Here is a 19,238-nt window from a genome sequence, read left to right on the forward strand (position 1 = left end):
GCAAACGATTACATATGATTATTATGAACTAAACTTTATGCAAACAATTGTTTATGACGTCATTAGATAAAAGTGTCATTAACGCAATATTATCCAGTGTTTATTAATAATGTTGAGTGTCAATGTAAAAAGATAGTTGTTCTACAGTTTCATAATAAAATGTTTGTTTTGATAGAACGCAGTTATTTATTTTAGCATTCCAATATATTTTAATAGCTTTGATAAATCTGGTGGAGTTATTGGAAGCACGAATCAACACTCTCTCAAAAGACTATTTACATTCCAAATTATCAAAATATATTGAAGAGAGTTTACTTTAAAATACTTATATAAAAAACGGAACGAAGTGAATATCTTAGGCGATATCAACAGCGACATAAAACTGAACATAATTTAAGCAGCACAAAATTACCCGTACAATAATCGTAGTGCTATCAATACGCGACGGCGGAATGCGCGGCGAAGAAACGTTGAAGAATCAAGACGTTTAAATGAAAACGAATATCTTGGTGAGTCTTTATCAGACATTATACCCCCTTTTTACGTAGGAACATTCAGTGATGAATGTGTAAACTGTGGTGCTCTTTCTTTTCCAGCAGAGCATGGCAGAACGAAATTTAATTGCTGCCATCATGGCAAAGTTGAGCTCACCAATCTGGAATATCCAGAAGTATTGAAACATCTTTTACTTGGCAGCCATTCTGATGCAATTAACTTTAAACAGAATGTTCTATCGTACAACTCTGCATTTGCGATAGCAGCTTTTTGTCCATCTCATGAAATTTCTTTTAAAGGGATCAATTGTCTTACTTTTAAAGGTGATGTCAATGTTACTGCGACAACAAGCTTGATCCTTCCTAATAATCAAAATCACAAATTTTCTCAAATTTATATCCAGGACAGTGATTCAGCATTGTCGAGGAGAATTTCAGATAAATGTCTTAGATCTGTCTTGCTTCCTATTCACAATGTCATGGAAAGAAATCCATATACCCAAGCTTATAGAACTCTTTATGATAGATATCAAGAACATCCTAATGAAGATATCAAATTGCAATTCCACCGAACAGTTGTAAAGGATCAAGTGCTAGAGGTGAGACAGTGCTAGAGAGGTCTTCCCACCACAAGTGCTAGAGGGGAAGTAGCAGCAGTTATTGTGACTGGTGTAGGTGGTGATATACCAAATGTTGATTTCATAATGTATCCTAAACATGAATATCAATGTCAAAAACTGTATAAATTATCTCATCATGTAGAGCCTATGACCTTTCCTCTATTATTTCCTAATGGAGATCCTGACTATTCTCTAGACGTTGTAAATTTTGCTTCCTTTCAACGTTGTAAATTTTGCTATTAACTGCCTTACAGTATTTTATATAGCGCTTCCGTATAACATAGGAATTCAACGTGTTTACTACCGCTGGGCGTTTAACGCAACAATACATTCTTCATATTCTTCATAGCTATATAACTATGGAGTGGAATCGCTTGAATTTTATACGCAATTATCAAAACCAATTTCATAGGGAAACCATGAATGGTCTAATACAGTGATTATCAAACTTATTTCTTTTACCGCCCCCTTTGAAAATTAATTATTTTTTACACACTCCTAAAACTTAAAAACCACAATTTCATTACTTTAATTAATTTAGTTATACGTATTAGTCGGTTCTGATGTTTAAACTTACATTCTAAACTAGAAGTTTTTACCAGTGAGAGCAAATAAAACCCAACTTTATAATATTAATAATGTTTTTTAATAAAATCAAAAGAAACAATATAAATATGTAATTAGTTTTCGTTTTTATACTAATCTAATGAGATGGATGAATTTGATGATATTTAATAAGTTTGTTGATATCAGGTTCGATTTTACTCAAAAACAGTCGTAAGTCGCCGCGTTTGGTAACTTGCAAATGATTTCTCTTTTTAGTAAGCAGCGTTGTCACAGCGCTAAATCCACGTTCACACAAATATGACGATGGGAATGCTATCAAAAATCGTTCAACGATAGACCACAATCTAGGGTACAACTGCGGAATTGACTTTTGTAGCCAAAATTGTTGGTAGCCATTTTTGGATTTGATTTTTATTTCCTCGTTCGTTGTCAGTTCTGTAAGTTCTTCTTCCAACTGGGGTGATATTGCTATGTTGACATTTGAAAAAGGATCTAACACCCAGTCTGGTATTTCAAAATGTCCTGGAATCTATCAATGAAATAACTGTGAAGATTTTCCAAATGTTGGCAGAAGACGAGCAAGTCGTCGTTGTTGCAGATAAATTGGGAAAATTATGGAACTCACGTATGCCGATATTCTTTTTGTGTAAGAGCAGCTTGGCTACGAAAGCAGCGACGATATTTTTTGTTTTTATTCAGTTCAAGTCATCGCCTTGAAGTTGGAGATTCATATCATTAAGCAATGTATAAAGGTCTGTCAGGTATGCGATATCATTCTTTGATGTGATCAGGTTTTCGCGCAATTCTGTGTCTTTTTTTTCCCCAAGAACTCTATGACAGAGTCAAACAGATTGTAAAAACGAGTCAGACAATTATCTTTTGATAGCCAACGCACTTCTGTGTGAAAGATCAATCTGTTGAAATCTTCATTATTATCAACACAAAGCTGATTAAATAATCTGTCATTAAAAGAGTTGTTTCGGATTTTATTGACTGCTCTGATGACATGTTGCAATGATTGAAATAGTCGTTCGCTTAAATTTCTAGCAACTAAACGCTGTTAATGTATAACGCAATGTACAGCAAGCACATCAGGAATTTTCCTTTTTAAGTACGATATGAAGCCTTTTTGACACCCCGTCATAGCTGAAGCACCATCTGTAGCAGCTGATATAATATTCTTCAACGGAATTTTTTTTTCATCACAAAACTTTTCCATTGTTTTAAATACGGTTTCTCCTCTCGTGTCTGTCTCTAAATTTCCAGCAAATAAAAGTTCTTGACATATTTTTTCATCTTTAATAAATCTCACGTAAGACAACAACAATGCTTCATTAGATGGTAAAGTGGACTCATACAACTGAATTGAAAATTTACTAGTCTTCAGATGATTGCGCAATGTTTTCAATGTTTTCAGCCATTTCATCAATTCGTCTTTGGACAGAACTATTGCTCAAAGGAATTTTTCGAATTATATCTGCCGCCGGTTTATGGAGCACAGCAGTTATAACTTCTTTTATCGCCGGCAAAATTAACGTTTCTCCGATGGTGTGTGGTTTACCTGTTTGAGCAATTAACAGAGAGATATTGTATGAAGCTCAAAGTCCGTCATCGTCTTGCTTAGCAGCCATCGAAAAACGTTTTGATACACTTGGCTGAGCATTATGCTTCTTCTCCAGATCTTGAAAATAGGCTACATTTTTGTCCTTCTTATCCGGATGCATTTCATTCGAATGATGAATGAGTCTTGAAGGCTTCATCGCTTCGTTTGAAAATGTTTTTGAACAAAGAAAGCACAAAGGCAGAGATGGGTTTGTCGAATTTTCTATAAATCCATATTTAATATATTCTACACTGTATTGCCGTTTCTTCTTTCTTGCTTCCGACATGGCTTTGTTTTCAAAAATATGTAAATAAAGTGTTAAACTTAAATACTTGTTTCAAGATAGCGCGAAACCACAAATGAAAATATAGAAAAATTACGAGCTTTTATATTCACCTTATCCGTAGGCGGAGCTTATTTTCGCTTGCAGACGAATTGATCCACATGAACTTCCGGAGCAACCGGAACTTGTTTCTTTTCTAATGTTTTTACATAGGCAGTTCAACTATCGTAAACAAACATAATTAGTTTTAATACGAAATATTAATTTATAAGAAAAATACATTGCTTTTTTATTGTACTAATTTATTAGAACGAAACTATTTTTGTTGAATATCTTTCTCATTAATATAAGATAAGATTCCCATCATAAGATAAATAAAATTTTATATTTCGACTAGTAAATAATACTACTAACAATAATAACTTATTTAACTACGGAAAATAAATTAATATCATTTCGTATTATAGATAAATATGGGTAATTTTTCATAGAATTTCAGTTTATAATTTAGAACTGGTTAAAATAAAAACCGCCGCCTAAGCCAGCGTTTTTATTATTTGTAATATTTAATATTTATAATATATAGAAATAGTAAACGATGTTTACAATAAGTGAACTGTTTAGGCTTACTATACTATTTGACACTGGACGGAAATGGGTTAATTGTAAAAAAAAAATTCTAACACAACTTTTTGAACAATAATTATATACGTATTTCCATTTTATATAAAAATGATGATTCTTACATCAGTAGATAATTTCTTATAAAATGCAAGGAAAATGCTGTAAAATGCTCTTATGTTAAAAACAAGAAAGAAAGGAAAGAAAACTTCAATTTATGTTAGTTTACGTATGTATAATATTTTAAAACTCTGCATGGTAGTTTTTTTCCTAATGTTTAAAATAATTTCTGGTGCATTGTAATTAAGGTAAAATTGCTCTAGTTTTTTAACTATCATCGATCATGTTCCTTTATCTATCCGCAGAAACTTGTTACAACTTGATTGCGTATGGTGTGCGGGCTATCCTACGAAATCTATGTTAAGTATTTTAAGTTTTTATAACATCATACAGGGTAGATATATAAACTAATTATTCGTTATTGTGTAGTAGGTGGGTTTCAATTTTAGTGAAATTTAAAATACTATATAAAGTAAAGGAAATTACAAATTATGCATCGCCCCCCTAACCCACATCAACGCTCCCTATTTTTTCTGGGCCCCCTAGCGCCCACCTCTAGGTTTCAAACGCCCCCAAGGGGGCGTTATCGCCCACTTTGAGAAAGACTGGTCTAATAGATCGTGTTCAAAATAATTCTGCTAATACTTCAGACCGTATTAGACTTGGAAGAGTAGTGGTTCTTCCTTCTTCGTTTTCAGGAAGTCCAAGATCGATGCAGCAGCACTTCCAAGATGCAATGGCATTATCAAGAGAAGTGGGGAGATCTGACTTATTTATTACCTTTACTGCAAATCCTCAATGGTCAGAAATTCATGATTTTTAACGTAGTCCCGGGACTGGTTTCAATGCAAGTGATATTCCTCACGTGGTTGTTAGGGAATTTTACTGCCGATTTGACGCATTTGTAAAAGAAATTGCCTCAGGCAAAGTGCTTGGACAAATACTCGGTTACACATTTCATACTGAGGTTCAAAAAAGAGGCTTGCCCTATGCACATTGCCTTTTCATTTTAAATCCAAGTGACAAACTTTTGACACCAGAAGCATTAGACAGATTTATTTGTTATGAAATCCCAGACAGAGATAATTTTCCAAACCTTCACAATAAAGGTATGAAGCATAAGCTTCATGGATCTCACAGTGATGCAACTCCCTGTTATAATACTTTAACAGATAAATGTCAAAAAAAGTTTCCTTTTGCGTTTTGTGATGTGACTGATATGTCTGGAAACTGTTTTCCAAAATACATGCTTCGCGATAATCGTAATGTTATGTATTTTTACAGCAGGCGTGTGAATTATCGGTTGGTTCCAGTTGACAATTCCATGGTCGTGCCTTATAATTCGTATCTGCTACTGAAATATGAATCTCACATCAATGTTGAGTACTGTGGTACCGTTATGGCATACACGCACATATTTAAGTATGTGAATAAAGGTGATGATCGTATAAAAGTTAGTATTGCGAATGGTTCGGCAAATGACACACCGCGCTTGAATGAAGTTGATAATTATATTGTCACTCGCTATGTAAGTTCAATGGAAGCAGCTTGGCATTTGTGTTATTTGCCATTGCATGACCATAGCCACAGTATTATTCGTCCTCCTATACATTTAAATGGCTATCAACACATAATTTTCGAAGGAAGGGGAGTAGATGCTCTTAACTCCAGAAACTCAGTATCACAGTTGCTGGCATTCTTCACTCTTAACAATGAAAATCCTGAGGCAAGACAGTTTAAATATTCAGACATTCCTAAAAATTTTGTATGGGTTCAGAAAGATCGTAAGTGGAAGAAAAGGCGACGTGGTGGTGAAAAAGTTACTGTTCGTTTATATGCTGTCTCACCACGTGATACTAAAAGATTTTTTTGAAGTATCTTCTATAAAATATTTCTGGGCCATGTTCTTTTCAAGATTTGAAAACTGTTGCCGGTGTTGAATATGACACTTTACAGGAAGCCGCCCATGCTTTAGGTTTTGGGCACGGCGATAGTAAAGTTGAAGAAATCATGATCGAAGTAACTCAAAATCTAAAGCCTTATCAACTTCGAGTTTTTTTTTTTGCTCACTTGCTTTTGAATTGCAGTCAGATTAATGCTAAAGATTTGTGGGACAAATTCAAATCCCACATGTGTGAACAATCTAATGAATATAGTTGCCTAAGTGATATAGAGCAACGTCTTTGCAGTGATGATAAAACTTTATCTGACTTTGAACTACCAAAGTTATCAACTTTTTTCCCATTATCTGATGATGTTTTTCATCAAATGAACATTTCTTTATAGCAGAAAATATGATTTCAAAACTTAACAGTGTACAAAGACATATTTTTGAAATTATCAATCAATCAATTGATGATGATGCTCTTATGGATAAACTTTTTTTTTTGTAGACGGGCCTGGTGGTTCAGGTAAAACATTTCTTTATAAATGTTTGTATCATCATAAGAGATTTCAAAATAAAAATATTCTGTGTGTTGCTTGGCCTGGAATTGCTGCAATACTTCTGCCAAATGGCCTGACAGTTCACAGAATATTTAAGTTACCTATCAACATGCCATCTTCAGAAGAAGAGATTGTACCTCTTTATTTAGATAGGAATTCTAAAAAAAATTTAACGAGTGCGGATCTAATAATCTGGGATGAAGCATCAATGATACCTGAAGTTGCTTTAAGGTTTATAGGTTGCACTCTGAAAGATATAATAAATTGTGATCGTACATTTGGAGGGAAATATAACTTGCTTGGTGGGGACTTCCGTCAATTGTTGCCAGTTTTAAAGAGAGCTGAAAGACATCAGTTGGTGCATGGTATAAGTAAATGTACCTCACTCTCTATCGAGAAATATGCGTGCTGATTCAGTAGATTTTGGAAAGTGGTTAATTTCAATAGGTAATGGTGAAAATGATTTATTAGAAATCTCCAATGATATGCTGTCACAAAGCATAATTGAAGATACATTCGGGCCGTGTATTTTGGAAACATCATTATCAAGTTGCATAGCTTTGGGTCCATTAAATGAGCAAGTAAATGCTTTAAACGATTTGATTCTTCAAAAGTTCCCAGGAGAAACAATTATTTGCACAAGTTATGGTACAGCCACTGCTTGTGACGGAGATGAGAGTGAGAATGAAAGCATATTTTAAAGTTCTTTTTTTCATTAGGTTTTAATTTTTTTCAGTTTAAAATTTAAATTACGGGGGGGGGGGATGAAGCACCATATAGGGAGCTTCCGGCATCTTATAAGATCATCAATGTTTTGAGTTAGGCTCTGCCACGCGTGCTTCGGATACAGAGATTAATCTCCGGCTAATGCCTTATAGTAATGTGTTAAATAATATTGCTTCCTCCCTTTATATAAGCTTAAACTATTGTTTTTATTAAAATTGCTTTATATAAGTTTATAATGCTGATAAGAAGCACCTCTGACATTCTACAATCCTTTCATATTCTCTCAATGTGATGTTGGCGCAGAAAAATTTCCAGCTAATCTCCAAGAAATACATACATATATATATATATATATATATATATATATATATATATATATATATATATATATATATATATATATATATATATATATATATATATATATATATATATATATATATATATGTAGAGAGAGAGAGAGAGAAGAGAGTGGAATGATAACACATAGCCAATCACAGAAGACTTTTGGATGGTAATGCACAAAACAGCCCTTCAAAATTGCGAACGCATGTGTGTGAAAAAGTAATAATTTTTATTATTGCTGTCAGCAGAAGTATTACAACTAAACTTACCACATAAATCCTGTTGGGATTTTTATTTTGTATTGAATGTGGGTAATATATTGAACAAAGTTTACTTTAAAATACTTATATCTTTTATAAAAAATGGATTGCCGTGAATGTCTTAGGCGATATCAGCAGCGACATAGAGCTGAACATAATTTAGCAGCACAAAATTATTGGAAAAATAATCGTAGTGCTATCAATACGTGAAAGCAGAATGCGCGGCGAAGAAACGCTGAAGAATCATGACGTTTTAAATGAAAACGAATAATATGGAAAAGAAATTGATGAAAAATGTTGTATATAAGGAGGTTTTGTATATTATTTTTAATTTTATCATTGCTTTTCCTTACTTTTAATTGTTTTTTACTTACTTTCAAAAACTCGTGCAGCCAGAAATAATAATTAACAGTTCATATTTGTTTGAGATATTTCTTAAATAATGCATAAAAGTGCAAATCATTGTTACACGAAATGATGTGAAAGAAAAATCAATGAAAAATGTACATAGCTAGGTTTTGTGAATATTCAGAGATCTATTGCAAATAATTTTTAATGTTATTGTTTTCACCTTATTTTTTATAACAATTCAGACAAAAATTTTTATTGATCATTGATAACATAATTATTTCATTTTACATTTGTTTTTTTGTTAGTATTCAATATGACAAAAAAATTAAATTGCTTAATTTAATTTGTCGAATTTCAGTTACATATGTTTTCATTATATTTTCATTATAGAATTTGCTTTTTGCCTGATTGAAACTAAAATATATTGTCAGTTGACAGTATTGAAGTTAGTTTGGCAATTACTTGCAATGGTTTTTGCTTTTGAAATATTACTCAGCATGCATCAACTTATTAATATTGCATGCTTTAATTTGTTTTCCATATTTTACAGTTTTTTTTTCATTAGGTTTTAATTGTTTGCAGTATAAAATTTTAATTACTGGGGGGGGGGGAGATGAAGCACCATAGAGGGAGCGTCCGGCATCCTGTAAGATCTGCAATAAATTTGAGTTAGGGGTAAAAATATACTTGAGGGTGCCCTCAAATATAGTCTCCCCAAATTAGGCTCTGCCACGCGCGCTTTGGATACGGTGAGTAATCTCCGGCTAATGCCCTATATTAATCTGTTAAATAATATTGCTTTTTCGCTTTATATAAGTTTATAATATTGCTTGTATTAAAATTGCTTTATATAAGTTTATAATGCTGATATTAAGCACCTCTGACATTTTACAATCCTATCATATTCTCTCTATGTGATGTTGGTGCAGAAAAATTGCCAGCTTATCTCCAGGAAAACGACTTTAATTTTGTTACAAAAATGTAATTGCGTAGCAATTATCGGGGATTGGCGAGCAGTACAGAGCAGGGGGCGGAGCCCTCTATTATACAGATAGATTAATAGCCTATACAGATTATTAACTTCATTTATTAATCGGAATTTATTGATTGGAAAATACGAAAATAATTCAAATCTCGCTTTTTAATATTCATAAAGCGCATGCTTATATAGTAACATAACAGCATTACACATATGAAATTCTAAGTAAAAATCAGTTTTCAATAAAGAAAAAATGAATGACTTATTTTGTGCTCATTTTGGAGACTTAAGCTATTGTCTTCACGGCATAAAAAATAAGCAGAAATAATACTAAAAAATAGTTTAAAAATAAGAGAAAAAAATTTATTTAATTAAAACTTAAATCAAAAATTTACACAAAACAAATGAAAGAGAAAAACTTAAAATCTGTCTGAAAATAAAGAGTTCAAAATGAAGTGGTCAAAACAAGTATGAAGCGCTGGTTACAATTATATATCAACAATAGCTTTGTTCTTTCATTTCAGTTTAGTTCATATTTCATTCATTTAAAACAAAGAAAGTAAAGAGTAAAACAAAGAAAAATTAGACACATGAAAAGAGGGGGAAATAATGAGTAAAAAAATAACAAACAACAGTTTAAAAAAGAAAAAAAAGGAAAAGGAAAAAAAAGATGAAATTTTATTTAAAAAACCGGAAAAAAAAGAAAGATATAATCCCTTCATCAGCCCACACGATTATATCCGAAAACAGAGTGCTTTCTGCAATTGTATCAATAAAGCCAAAGCAAAATATATTAATGCAATAGTGTGAGGAGCACTCAAAAAATTTTTTGTAAAAATTACAACAAATAAAATAGAACACAAAAAGTAAAAATAAGTAAAAATAACATGTAAAAACAGAAAAAAAAAATAAAAGAAAAAGAAAAAACAGTAAAACATGGACTATAAAGCGAGTAGCGAAATCAGATCAACTTACATGGACGGAAATTTTTCAAGAATGATTTAAAATTGTTTTCGCAGAAAGATTGCCAGATTACAAAATATGAAAACAAAAGCGCAAATTGAGTGTAACAAGAGGATTTTAAAGTGTCGTTCTTACCGCACTGCTGAAGTGATTTGTTATTCCGTGCATCGATTTGCTAGTTACCAAGGATGGGCCCGAAATGGATGTGAGCAAGGTAATATTATACTGGATGATTTTAAAAATTGACCATAAAAAGTTTTTGAAAACAGATGTTTATTTAAGAAAAAAGATAAAATGGAAAAGAGAAACATAAATTACCTGTTTCGCAAATAATTTAAGCCACGGATTTGCACGAAATGGATTAGCACATGGAAAAATTATATAAATTATCAAATAAAAAATTTTAATAGATAATTTTAACACGGATTTGCCCGAAGTGGATTTGAACATGGAAAAATTAACAAAGAAAAAATTTTTAGTAGATAATTTTAGCCACGGATTTGACCGAAATGGATTTGCACCATATATCAGTCAATAAAATTCTAAAATACTTTCTTAATGATCTCAATAGTTTTTGTTTAAAGATATAAAATAGATTCTCTTTACCTTTAGGTATGCTAACAGAATGGAAACGGGGAGTTTATTATTACTTTAAAAACTTTATTTTCAATAATAAGGATAATTTAAATAAGAATAACAATTCAACACATTTTTCTAATATTGTTCAATCAAGCAACTTCAAAAAAAAATTTTAATTACTCCCATAGACAAAGCTAACAATAATTATGCTATATTCTGTAAAAAATTCTATGCTGAACTTTTAAAAACGGAATTAAAAAATAGTAAAAATTTTGAACTCAGTAATTTGAATAATAATATTGTCATTAAAAAAATTTTAGCTTTTTGCAAGAGATTAAAAATTAAAATTAGCAATATACAATTTCCTTACTTAATTATCAGTCCTAAATTTCATAAAATTCCAGTAAAATTTAGAACTATCACATGTGGGTCTAATACTTATTTAACTGAGCCTGGCACCATTTTCTCTAACTACTTAAATTAGATTATTAACTATATTACTAAAGAAGGTTTCTCTTGGATTATCATTAATAATCAACCGATTTTAGATTTTATTAAACATAATAAAATTAATTCTATTGCGACTTTTGATTTCCAGAATCTTTTGAATAGCATTCCCCTTTCTAAACTAAAAGATGTCCTTTTGAATTATTACTATGATTTTAAAAATATCCTTTGTTGCGATTTTGATTATTGGGAAATTCTGACTAATTTTTGTCTTTTTAGTAATTATCTTTACAATGGAAGGGATATTTTTCTTCAAATTAATGGAATACCACAAGGATCTAATTATTCATCTCTCTTACCTAACTTATTTTTGCATTATTAAGAAAAAAATTATACTCTTAGTATTAAATTTGTTTTTAGATATATTGATGACTTAATTATCTTTAATTTCCAAGATTTTACTATTTTATTGAGTGATATATACCCTGAGGAATTAATCTTACTTCGTAATCATGATGATAATATTAATTTCAATTTTTTGGATTTGGGTATTATAAAAGTTGAAAATATCTGCTTTGTTGATTTATACGATAAAAGAAATGATTTTAATTTTAATATTAATAAACTAATTACTTGGAATTCTAATGTTTCCAGGAGCATCTATTTAAATACCACTTTTAATGAAATGAACAGAATTAAAAGAATTTGTAGTAATATTTATTTACGCAAAAAACAAATCGATAAACTCTTTCAAAATTTGATAAAAAACAATGGATACCCAACTAATGTAGTAAAATTTTATATAAAATCATTGAATTAATCGTATATTTTGGTGGATATACTTACTAAACATTTTTTTGTTAATTTTTATAATTTTTCCATGTGTAAATCCATTTCAGGTAAATTCATTGCCAAAATTATTTACTAAATAATTTCTTTGTTAATTTGTATAATTTTTCCATGTGCAAATCCATTTCGGGCAAATAAATGGTTAAAATTACTTACTAAAAATTCCTTTACTAAATAATTTCCTTTGTTTGTCTATACAATTTTTCCATGTGCAAATCCATTTCGGGCAAATTCGTGGGTAAAATTGTTTGCTAAAAATTTCTTTATTAATTTATAATATTTTTCCATGTGCAAATCCATTTCGGGAAAATCCGTGGCTAAAATTATCTACTAAAATTTTTTTCTTTGATAATTTTTCCATGTGCTAATCCATTTCGTGCAAATCCGTGACTTAAATTATTTGCGAAACAAGCAATTTATGTTTCTCTTTTCCATTTTATCTTTTTTCTTAAATAAACATCTGTTTTCAAAAACTTTTTATGGTCAATTTTTAAAATCATCCAGTATAATATTACCTTGCGCACATCCATTTCGGACCCATCCTTGGTAACTAGCAAATCAATGCACAGAATAACAAATCACTTCAGCAGTGCGGTAAGAACGACACTTTAAAACCCTCTTGTTACACTCAATTTGCGCTTTTGTTTTCATATTTTGTAATCTGGCAATCTTTCTGCGAAAGCATTTTTAAATCATTCTTGAAAAATTTCCGTCCATGTAAGTTGATCTGATTTCGCTACTCGCTTTATAGTCCATGTTTTACTGTTTTTTCTTTTTCTTTTATTTTATTTTCTGTTTTTACATGTTATTTTTACTTATTTTTACTTTTTGTGTTCTATTTTATTTGTTGTAATTTTTACAAAAAAATTTTTGAGTGCTCCTCACACTATTGTATTAATATATTTTGCTTTGGCTTTATTGATACAATTGCAGAAAGCACTCTGTTTTCGGATATAATCGTGTGGGCTGATGAAGGGATTATATTCTTCTTTTTTTCCGGTTTTTTAAATAAAATTTCATCTTTTTTTTCCCTTTCCTTTTTTTTTTAAACTGTTGTTTGTTATTTTTTTACTTATTATTTCCCCCTTTTTTCATATGTCTAATTTTTCTTTGTTTTCTCTTCATTTTGAACTTATATATATATATATATATATATATATATATATATATATATATATATATATATATATATATATATATATATATATATATATATATATATATATATATATATATATATATATATATATATATTGGCATTAAGTCTTCCCTGATTTTTTTTATAGTTACTATCTTTGATGTGAATTTCCGTCCAATGCACGTCATTGTTTGATTTTAATTCCTTAATTCCGCATCTTGTGGGTTGATTTCCAATATTAATTAACTGGCTAAGAAGACTGAGGAGCTAATTATATGTTATGAATACTAATCTCTCTTATTGTTATTTGATTTATTTGATTCTTCTTTCTTTGATGCAGCCGTAACTTCTTAGAATTTAAGATTGTTTTTATTATTTAGTTTAGTCACGTTTATAATAGTTTTATGAGACTGTTTAAATTCTTTTCCGCTTTTTATTTTGTAAAGCCTTCTGAATTTCTTTTCTTTTATAAGTTGGTGTAAAGTGAGGTTCGCCTGTTATTTAACGAGATGGTTACAACATCAAACCTCACCTCCTGACACACATCAGCTTCTTGATACATCTTCACAGACTATAAAGCAAATTATCTGACGATATATAGAATAAAATGTCAATGAAAAATGTGCGCAATCAATGAAAAGAAAATAAATTGTTAGTTTACCAATGTGCTGGTTCCGTTGGCAATTCCTTGAGCACAATCATCCCAAGTTTCTTTGGTATTTGCCAATCCGTGGAGAAGAATCGATGGAGGATGCTTGAAATAAAATTTATAATTTTCTTAAAAATTTTATTCCTAAATATATTTTAGGTACCAAAACTGTAAAAAACAATTAAAATTTAAACAAATAAAAATTTTAGAAATTACGTTTTTCATTGAAATGATAGAAGGAATTTTTTTTTATATATTTCCCAGATAATAATCGAAAAACGTAAGAAGTCTCAATGGTATATGACGGAAAAGACGCGAATAAATTATGTATTATGTTTGACATAAATGAAATTTAATTTCTTTTTTTAGTTTGCTCAAAACATGTAGTTCATTCGATTTAGTTGAGTGTCTCTGTTACTTTGTTCATGCCGATGTATCTATGGGTGATTAAATGATGACAAATAAGTATATATCAGGGATGGCGAACCAATGGCACGCGTGCCATTTACGGTACGCGACACAATATTTTGGGCACGCCACCGATCACTATTGTTATTTCACTATTAATTGTTATTGCACAAATGTTATTACGCTATGAAGCATATGTAACAATTAAATTAAAATTCACAAAAAACAAACAAAATAATAAACAATTATAAATAAAAAAATTAACAATTAATGCTAAAAAAACAATTAATAACCATAAAAAACACGCTAACAATAAATAACTAGCAGAAAAATCAACAGTTCTGCTTAAACTAATATCTTACAACCTAATATAAGTTATTTGTCATCTAATCTGCAACAACAGAAGTCCCACTGATGTTACTTTAAGTTGAATTACGCGTATAGCTGAGACATTGCAAAATGTATATTTTTTTTCAATGTAAATAAAGTTCTGGTTTGATAGTATTTAGTATTATTATTTTCCCAATAATCATGAAGTCAAAATTATTTGACGGCACGTCTGTGACTTCATTTAAAAAATTTTTAGAAAAAATGGCACGTTGGTGTATAAAGGTTCGCCACCCTGGTATATATTATGAATGTTAGTGTGAATGACCGTAATCAAGAGAATGTCGACTTTCACCGGTGAATGTCAATCATCACATAGTCGCTTTGGCTAATGTCGGAAATATTTGTTATATCCAATTTGATATTCATTTTTTCGTTGATTTCATTATATTTATTCGATATTTTAATATCTACTGAGAATAGATTAGGAGAAACATCAGCGTTCGAAGTACCGAGCAAATGTATAACGGGGCAGTGGTACTTAACCAGACCTAGTATAGATTTCGGACCAAAGCGACTATGTGATTGTCACCATCCACCACTTTCGGTCCTTCACAGTATTATATAAGCTCACCGGACAATCCCTAGTGTGCAAGAACCGTTTCTGTAGTTAGGTTTCGATAAATGAAATTTCTCAACTGCTTCAACGTGATCCATCATTGAGATATTTTTGTTTTAAGCTGAAATTGTGTGTTAATATAGGCAAGGGTGTGATAGAGTGGTAAAAAGGGGCAATTGTGTTTGGCAGTGCCATGGTTATACGGTGAATGAAGTTGCTGGATTTGTTGGTGTTTCAATAGGAATACGTGGTAACAAAAGACGACGTCAGAATTGTGGTTGGGTAAAGATCTAGCATGAAAGGGACCGGAGACGTGTTTCACGACTTTTCAATTAAAATCTTTTCCAAATCCAACAGGAATTGCTTTAGTTAGTGAATGAATGTTCATCCCAACCTGTTAGTGAGAGAACATTGCAACGGGAACTAAATGCAATAAACATTTGGAGTCAAACACCTCGTAAGATGCCATTGCTCACACAGGTGCATAAAGCTGCGTGACTTCTGTGGGCGAGAAGTCACGGAACGTGGACAATAGCTGACTGGCGAAATGTAATAGGGTCTGACAAATCACGTTTTTACCTTCATTCAAATGACCCACGTCGTCGAGTGCAACGAAGACCAGATGAAGCATTTCATCCTGACGGTGAGCAAGTTCAGGGTTTAAACCGGAGGTGGGCCTGTCATGATTTGGGGACGTTTTTCTTATTATGGATTGGGTTCCTCACTGAGGTGGTCGATAAAGTGAACCAACAGGTTTATTTGAACATTCTGGGTGATCAGGAATTGCCTTTTAGTCGACATCCTCAGGAATAGTGTGCTATTGATACCCCAATTTTTCAAGATGACAACACAGCAAAGTTCATCGGGCAGGAAGAATATGTGACTGGTTTTATGAACACTCAGACACTCAATTGCATCTCAACTGACCTGTAAAATCCCCTGACTTGAACCCCAATGAAAATTTGTGGGACACGTTGGAACTACAGATAAAAAGCCGAAATCAATTACCTCGCCATTAGAAGGATTTGCCTGATCAAATCCTCAGCGAGTAAATTAAACTGGATTCGACGTACCTGAAACACCTTGTGGTCTCACTTCCTAACTGAATCCAGGCGATTATCAAATCAAGAGGCGGTGTTACACGTCATTAAATGATGTTTATTCTCATGATTTCTCTAAGGGTTTGTCCGGTGTGCTTAGTATACAACTTATATAGGCTACGATTGCAGTAATAATAATAAATTATACACATTACTGCACAGAGCTTCATTTGGACAAGTTTCAAAATTTCATTTGCGAGATTGACACGAAAACGATTTCCAAAAATTATTCTACGCATAAGTAAGGGTTTTTAGAAACGCTGCGGTAGAATTTCGTTTCATTAATTTGAATGTTGGTTTTCAAGAGTTCCTCAACATCTTTCCATAGCATTTGGAATTGCATCCTGTACTGATTTGCTCAGCGTTTTTTTAATAGTTTTTCCCCTTCATTTTCCAGTTTTTCATTGGAAACTTACAATTATCTATTTTATTTTCCTCATTCACATCTGGTGAGTCTTGAGAATAGGTGACTATTTTTGAGCTCTCGAAATATGCAGACTTTTTCCACTTTCATAATTTCTAAAATAAATATTTTTGTTTTACTTTGTGTGATCCTTGAGTATTCTATTTAAGTGAAATAAACTGTAGAAAGCAGAGTTGATACAGAAACACGACTCTCCATTCTACCATAATTAGGATTGATCAGTTTTATATACGTTTCTTAAGTTCATTTATTTATTGCATTTTCAATGAAAACGTATATTAAATTTTGTATCACTCTATCATTATTTTAAAAGTTTCAAGAAGTCAAATTAAAATTGAAATTTCCAAAAAAAAAATTTCTATTCAAAACGTTTGTGTTGTTACATTTTTAATCAAATTAAAGAAAATTGAAAAAAAAAAGGCTTTCAGAAGGTAAAAAAGTTTTAAAAATACTCATTAAAGTTGACAGAACGCTCCAGTACAAAGTACTTCGAGTAATTTTATTTCATGCAAGTTTCAACTCACATTTATAGGGAAATACACTGAAATATGAATCAAATTGTCGAATCTAAATTTAAAATCGATGATTCCTGAAAGATCTCCTTCGAAAATTGTTATCATTAAAGAATTGAATTTAAATGACTTAAAATTATATAATTTGAAATACTATGTGAAATACTAGGATTATGTTTCCGAATGCTCGTAATTCAGAATTCGATAGAAAAATCATGTATTAAGATGAATGAAGTCATTCTTACCCTTTCATCTAAATGTTCAGCATCATCATTTTCTAGATTTGTTTTCCTGTTGTTAAAACCATCTGACCATTGTTTGGAGAATTTGTCTGGTGAAAATACTTTATAGGCGAGATGAACTCCACATCTTTAATATATATATATATATATATATATATATATATATATATATATATATATATATATATATATATATATATATATATATATATATATATATATATATATATATATATATATATATATATATATATATATATATATATATATATATATATATATATATATATATATATATATATATATATATATATATATATATATATATATATATATATATATATATATATATATATATATATATATATATATATATATATATATATATATATATGGGTGATTCTCACGAAAACTGTCATTTTTCAGTTCATAAAATCCCAAAAAAGTAAAGTGAATAAAAAGCTCTGAAACTTTTTATATTAATAGAAATATGTAATGGCATTATAAAGAAAGTATATATCCTATAAATTATACTTAATATTTAAACTAATTAATTTTTTAAATAATTAATTTATAATTAATTAATTTATAATTAATTAATTTATAATAATTAATAATTAATTTATTTAATATATAAATTAATTAATTTAATAAATTAATTTATAAATTTTTTAATTTATTTTTCAAATTAATTAATAAGTAAATTAATTATTTTCACTATTTAAAAAGTGAGGGAATGTCACTAATAGTGAGGGAATGATATTTTATTTTAATACATGTTTTTATCTAAGTTACATCTACCTAAAGTTTGAAAATGATAACATACTAAGTACTATATCTAATATTTATTATAATTTAGTCTTATATATTTAATAGTTTTTACAGGTTTGGGAAATAAAATTGGCTTTCACGATAGAACAAAAGAAAATTTATAATCTTGAATCATTCCCTCACTTCAGCGTCATTCCCTCACTTTATACACTAGTGAGGGAATGACGAATTCAATAAAATTTAAAAATAACAGTTAGGCCTAATTAATTTCTGAAGTCAATCACATACAATTATATTCATACAAGAAAGCAACATATAATTATCCACTTTCTCGATGAAGTTGTATTTTATTTTACTCTAAAAAATGACATGAGGGAATGACAAATGTAAAAAATTTTACCTGGTTTGATTCATTCAAATTTATTGCACAGCAAAGCTTCTTTAAGTTGAAGATGGAAACTTACTGCAATTTTGTTCTATGATGCCAGTTGTTAACTTCTGAAGTTTTTATTAAAATATTTTTATTCTAAGAAGATTGCAGGGGATAAGAACATTGTTGTGAGGGAATGACGCAAAACACTGGGGACAAAGTTTAAAATAGTGCTGTGTTAATATTTTTATCAGAAATTAAATTTAAAATTGATTTTCTATTTTTCAGATATATTGATTTCTATATTTCAGTATTCTGAAATAAAAAACACGAATTTGTAAACAAAAATTTTTTATTTCAGAAACAATTTTTTTCTTTTTTGAAATCAGCAGTGGGGACAAGTGAGGGAATGACATATTGTTATATTTTAATTACCTATAATAAATAAAAATTGATAATTTTATTTTTATTCTTTTGTTAGCTTGC

At 30.2% G+C, this 19,238-nt stretch overlaps 1 protein-coding gene across 2 annotated transcripts in view; it reads right to left on the minus strand.

Moving 5' to 3' along the window:
• Positions 1-19,238, minus strand: part of LOC107453891 (uncharacterized) — a 41,821-nt gene that overhangs the window by 10,599 nt on the left and 11,984 nt on the right. For both annotated transcript variants that reach the window (XM_016070893.4, XM_071181919.2), the window contains exons 2-3: positions 17,615-17,738; positions 13,992-14,084 (exon numbers count right to left, since the gene is read on the minus strand). In XM_016070893.4, coding sequence (XP_015926379.1) covers positions 13,992-14,084; positions 17,615-17,738 — 217 coding nt within the window. The remainder of the gene's footprint in view (positions 1-13,991; positions 14,085-17,614; positions 17,739-19,238) is intronic.

The sequence above is a fragment of the Parasteatoda tepidariorum genome, chromosome 4 (genome assembly GCF_982258835.1).
Source record: "Parasteatoda tepidariorum strain Cologne lab strain chromosome 4, Ptep-v5.0, whole genome shotgun sequence".
Taxonomy (NCBI): domain Eukaryota; kingdom Metazoa; phylum Arthropoda; class Arachnida; order Araneae; family Theridiidae; genus Parasteatoda; species Parasteatoda tepidariorum.